General features: G+C 55.0%; 2 protein-coding genes across 2 annotated transcripts in view; both read right to left on the reverse strand.

The window, feature by feature from the left end:
• The window catches only part of LOC113222361 (multiple epidermal growth factor-like domains protein 8), a 19273-nt gene that overhangs the window by 5718 nt on the left and 8318 nt on the right, over positions 1 to 5237 (reverse strand). The window contains exons 6-11 of the mRNA XM_031934890.1: positions 4788 to 4995; positions 4449 to 4608; positions 3729 to 3921; positions 3087 to 3257; positions 2650 to 2780; positions 2030 to 2162 (exon numbers count right to left, since the gene is read on the reverse strand). Of these exons, the coding sequence (XP_031790750.1) occupies positions 2030 to 2162; positions 2650 to 2780; positions 3087 to 3257; positions 3729 to 3921; positions 4449 to 4608; positions 4788 to 4995 (996 nt within the window). The remainder of the gene's footprint in view (positions 1 to 2029; positions 2163 to 2649; positions 2781 to 3086; positions 3258 to 3728; positions 3922 to 4448; positions 4609 to 4787; positions 4996 to 5237) is intronic.
• Positions 814 to 1234, reverse strand: LOC111554066 (cytochrome c oxidase subunit 6C). Its single transcript, XM_023229341.3, has one exon. It carries the CDS (start codon positions 1163 to 1165, stop codon positions 938 to 940), a length of 228 nt encoding a protein of 75 aa, XP_023085109.1. The 5' UTR covers positions 1166 to 1234; the 3' UTR covers positions 814 to 937.

Here is a 5237-nt window from a genome sequence, read left to right on the forward strand (position 1 = left end):
AAAAAAAAAAAAAAAAAAAAAAAGAACCAAGAAAAACTGCTATTTCTGAGCAGCCAACAGACCTGGTAGAGGAGGAGGTCTGATTTAATCTCTGAGACTCCCTGGTAAAGCCAATAGGCCTTTCCCTTATCAAGAAGGCAGAAACTCTGGGCTGGGTGTGGTGACTCACGCCTATAATCCCAGCACTTTGGGAGGCCAAGGCGGGCGGATTGCCTGAGCTCAGAAATTTGAGACTAGCCTGGGCAACATGGTGAAACCCCATCTCTACTAAAACAGAAAATTAGCCAGGCATGGTGGCACATGCCTGTAGTCCCAGCTACTCAGGAAGCTGAGGCAGGAAAATCACTTGAACCCAGGAAGCGGAGGTTGCTGCAAGCAAAGATCACACCACTGCACTCCAGTCTGGGCAACAGAGCAAGACTCTGTGTCCAGAAACATTAAATTAAATTAAAAATTAAAAAAATAAAATAAAAAAGCAGAAATTCTGGCCCAGGATAGAAATGTTAGGGGTAAGGCTTGTAAAACTGTTGCCATTTGGGGTGGGGGTTGCATCTTTGCAGCTATTATTTTTCCATAGATGGGGAAGGGAGACTGAGAGCAAGGGACTTTCTCCTCCCTCTGGGACTGGAGAGAGGAGACGGTGGGTGAGGTGGCGGGAACTGTACTCTGAGGAGGGAGCCTGGGACATTACGGAGGCAAGTCTGGAACACAGCAGCCACCCAGGTGGCCAGTACAGGCACTCCAGGAGCCTCTGTGCAGAAGAAAAAGGGAAATGCACTGGGAATTTGAATCTGAGTATTTTTTTTGTTGTTGTTGTTAATTGTTTATTTAACAAGAGGAACTATTTCTTAGCCCACATATTCACGTGTCATAGTTCAGGAGTCAGTGACAAACTTCTCGGTAATTCAACCTGAAGAAATTCTTTATGTTCCAAGGATTACTTTACACTCTGAAAGATACCAGCCTTCCTCATCTCCTCAAAATCTTTCATGGCATCATAGTTTCTGTAGAAATCTGCGTATGCCTTCTTTCTTTTATCAGCCACACCAAACTTATACAAAGCTGCAACTCCCAGGGATAGCACGAATGCTGTAACCATATGAAATCGCAGGCGCTTGGCCAGAAGGCCACGCATCTGAGGTTTTGGCAAAACTTCGGATGCCATGGTAGTTGCTGTCCTTGATACGTATGCCAACCTCAATACCAACGTCCTTCCCGACTAAAGGAAAAATGGACCGAATCTGAGTATTAAATGATATGAGATCTCTGCTAGCCTCAGTTCATCAGAGGGGGTCTGCCAACTGGGAAGAATCTGCCTGAAAATGAAGCCAATGCAGAGGAACGCAGAATCAAGATGCAGAGAGACTCCTGATGGCATTGTGTGAGTACCTGGATCCAGCCAGTCCTGAAGGCAGATCCCAGACCCTCAGTTCTAAGAGTCAATACATTTTCTTGTCTTCTGTTTTGTTTTTTTGGAGACAGAACCTGCAGCCTCGACCTCCTGGGCTCCAGCAATCCTCCCACTTCCACCTCCCAAGTAGCTGGGACCACAGATGTGCACCACCATGCCAGGCTAATTTTTAAATTTTTTTCAGAGATGGGGGTCTCACTATGTGGCCCAGACTGGTCTTGAACTCCTGGGCTCAAGTGATCCTCCCGCCTCAGCCTCCCAAAGTTCTGGGATTACAGGCACGAGCAACCATGCCCAGCCCATTTTCTTTTTTCGGTGCAGCTACCATGAGATAGATTTTCTGGCATGTGCCACCTTTAGCTGTGACTACTTGTAATGGAGACTGTCTCCCCACCAGTCTGAGAGTCCCCCAGAGGCTCATATCTGGGTCTCCAGCATCACCGCCCAGGGCCTATAACTGAATGGGGCTCAGGAACAGTCTGTCAAGCTGCCCTTGATCCCAAAACCACTGATTCAGAACCATGTTGTCAGTCCTGCCCGAGCCTGGCTACCTCATCCCAGCCCTGACCTCTACAAGGTGTAAGGCCCTTGGCCTATCACTCGCTTCTGCAGCCGCACCTGGTACTTGTAGCAGTCTCGACGGTCACTGGGGGAGCTGCCCTGGCATGTGCCTGTCTCTGTGTTGTTCTGACACGGACAGCCCGTCCCATCCTGCTCGTTACATGTGTCCGCGTGGCCGTTACACTGGCATCTGGGGAAGAAGTTGAGGGTTACGGAGCCCCCATGGCCTGCAGTGGTCCAGGATGGACACCCTCTATGTGAGCTCAACTCTGTGCAACAGGCCAGAAGAGGAAACTGAGGTTCACAGAGGTCAAGCTGTCTGCCCAAGGCCACAAAGCAGTTAAATTGCCATTGGGATTAGAACCCAAGTTGCACAGACTCCAGCACTCACTGAACACCCAGAAAGAAGGAGATGGAAAGGGGAGGTTGTTCCAAGGCCTCTGCCCTCAGCCGTCCCATCTTGTTCTCGATCGGGCCGCTCTGTGGCCTGCACTTCAGCACTAGCCTTGGAGGTAGGGAGTGGCATCACATTCCAGTTCCTTCCCTACCCCGACCTTAGCCTGGGTGCTCCCTGGAGATGTCATCCTCTCCTGACTGGGGGCGGAGGACTAAGGAGGGGGTCTGGCTCTAGAGCTACTCTAGAGCCGGAGGATCTCCGGCACCCCCATTCCTCTTACTTGGTGCACTTCCCGTCCAGGAGGAAGTAGCCCTGCAGGCAGCTCTCGCATTTCTCCCCATAGCTGTTATTCTGGCAGTTCACACACATGGCCTCGTCTTCACTAGGACCCTCTGTCACCCAGTTTTCAATCTGGCCAAGGAAGGACAGTGTGATCACAGAAAGGCATGGACCAGCCCACTCCTTCCCTCAGACCCAGGAGTCCAGGCTCCCACCCCCTCCTCCCTCAGACCCAGGAGTCCAGGCCCCAGCCCCTCTTCCCTCAGACCCAGGAGTCCAAGACTCCCGCCTCTGTGCTCAGACCCAGGAATCCAGGCCTCCAGCCCCTCCTCCCTCAGACCCAAGGGTCCAGGTCTCCAGCCCCCTCCTCCCTCAGACCCAATAGCTCCCCAGCCCCTCCTCCCTCAGACCCAGGCATCTGACCCCACTCTCTTTCACCTCCTCTGGGTCCAGTGAGTACTTCTGTGGCTCTCCCGTGGCCATTTCGAACTCCTTCTTGGAGATGCAGACGTGGCTATTTCCACGACAGAAGGTGTGGCAAGGCCGGCAGGTCCCGCCCCCGACAGCTGAACCCACAAACAGCGGGAGGCACTGCTCACAGTGGCTGCCCTGAGAACCGAGGACAGCGTGGTCAGAGAGACTGGAGAGTCACCTGGGGTAGGAGGGCGTGGGGGGCACAGGGGCAGGTTCTGAGAGCCCACGGGAGGGCAGCAGAGGCTCGGCTACCTGGTTTGGACAATCCCAGCCTCCCTGGGATTTAGCCCCTGCCTTCCCTTGCACACCTGCAGCCCAAAGTCCTGAGCTCAAAAGCCCTTCCCTCCATTATCTCAAATCCTCCTCCACGTGCCTGTCCTCCTGGCCCAGCTCCCACTCTGTCCACTAGTCCAGGGCAGATCCTCTGGGGTCCAAACCCAGGCAGCATCCCCCAAGTCTCCACACATCTCCCTGGGACAAGGCCCTGCCTTATCTATTCCTGGTTTATCAGGGCTCAGAATGAGATGTGAGCTGCCTGAGTGTGGGATGAAGGCAAGCAAGGGCCTGGGTCCCAGGGTCGGGGGTCTCAGGCCCCAGAAGGCCCACCTTGGTGTGGTTGCGGCAGAGCAGGCAGTGGTCGCGCGCCCCAACACCAGCACATTCACTGTGGCGGTTGCAGCGGCATTCTGTGGAGCAGTTGCGACCCACAAAGCCAAAGTGGCAGCGGCAGTGGTCGGGCTCCACGCATGAGCCGTTCACGCAGCCCTGGGCGCACACAGGGCGGCACAGCCCTGTCACGCTGCAGGGGCAAAGTGGGGGTCAGGGCAGGTGGCCACCCTCCTCATGGCTCCATGGCCTAGCACCCAACCCACTATGCCACCCTCTTCTCAACTGGCTGCTCATCCCTGCTCTGTCCCATTGCTATCTCCTCTTCAGGATCTAGCCCACCACCCGCTCCAGGTGTAGCTCACAACCCGCTTTCCTTTTTTGAAGGTACCTTATTCTCTTTTTTATTTTTTTGTAGAGATGGGGTCTCCCTATGGGCTGGTCTCAAATTCCTGGCCTTAAGTGATCCACCTGCCTTGGCCTCCCAAAGTGCTGGTATTACAGGCATGAGTCACTGTGCCTGGCCATTGGGGTACCCTATGAAACTCATTCTTCCCTGCTCAGTCTCACCACACTTGCCCTTCCGGGATCAATCCCACTGCCTTCATGCCTCGAGTTTTCTTTTCTTCCATCCTGCTTGGCTCTCGGCCTCATTCCTTACTGCTCCCACAGACTCTCCCACCCTAGCCTGTCTGGCCCCCGCGCCACCTGCAGCCTCACTTGTCCATGGTGTAGCCTGTCTTGCAGCTGCACTCATAGCCATGGGGCTGGTCGTGGCAATTCTGCGTCTCGTTGCAGTCGTGGTGCCCGTTTGCACACTCGTCCTCGGGGGGGCAGGACAGGAAGGCCCAGGAGGCCCCCGGACGCCCACACGTCAGCCCTAGCACCGGGGATACAGCGTTTTACCTGGACCTCTGTACCACCTGCCCCAGCTGCCTAGGCCCTCCCTCCTGCTTCCTCTGAGTCCCACCTCTGGGTCTGGCCCAGTACCCCCATGTTCACTGTATCAGACCCCAGCCAAGGGCCAGCCCCTCTCCCCCATGCCCAAAGCCCTCTCACCATCACGAGGGCCGCTAAGTCCACCCTCCATGCAGCGACCGCCTCCATCCTGGCCCCCCCAGGCACACCAGCCGCAATGGGGGCGCCGTAGGCACGAGGCACATTGGGTTGCTTGAGCACAGCCCAGGGAGCAGCTCTCAGGTCCCCGGAGCAGCCGCCCACAGCCTCCGGCCATACATCGCAGGGGCAGGTAGGAAGGGCTCAGACACTGTATGGGGAGGGGTGGGGGATGGGGATGCAGGAAAGAGAGAGGTGGGGAAATAAGGTTAAACAAACACATTCTGGGTATCTTCCCATACCACACCCTCTTTGAGGTCTCGCCCCTCCCTGGCCACAGACAGGTAGAGCAAAGTGGACACTAACTGGGGTCTTCAAGTTTTCCCTCTCAAGCATTTGTAACTACACCCCAAGGCTGGAAGTCAGGCTGGGGAGGATCTTTTTTTTTTTTTC

Source organism: Piliocolobus tephrosceles, chromosome 21 (genome assembly GCF_002776525.5).
Source record: "Piliocolobus tephrosceles isolate RC106 chromosome 21, ASM277652v3, whole genome shotgun sequence".
In the NCBI taxonomy this organism is placed as follows: Eukaryota; Metazoa; Chordata; class Mammalia; order Primates; family Cercopithecidae; genus Piliocolobus; species Piliocolobus tephrosceles.

Bases quoted from the DNA above. Each gene is read 5' to 3' on its own strand.
- LOC111554066 (XM_023229341.3), bottom strand. From the start codon at position 1,165: ATGGCATCCGAAGTTTTGCCAAAACCTCAGATGCGTGGCCTTCTGGCC.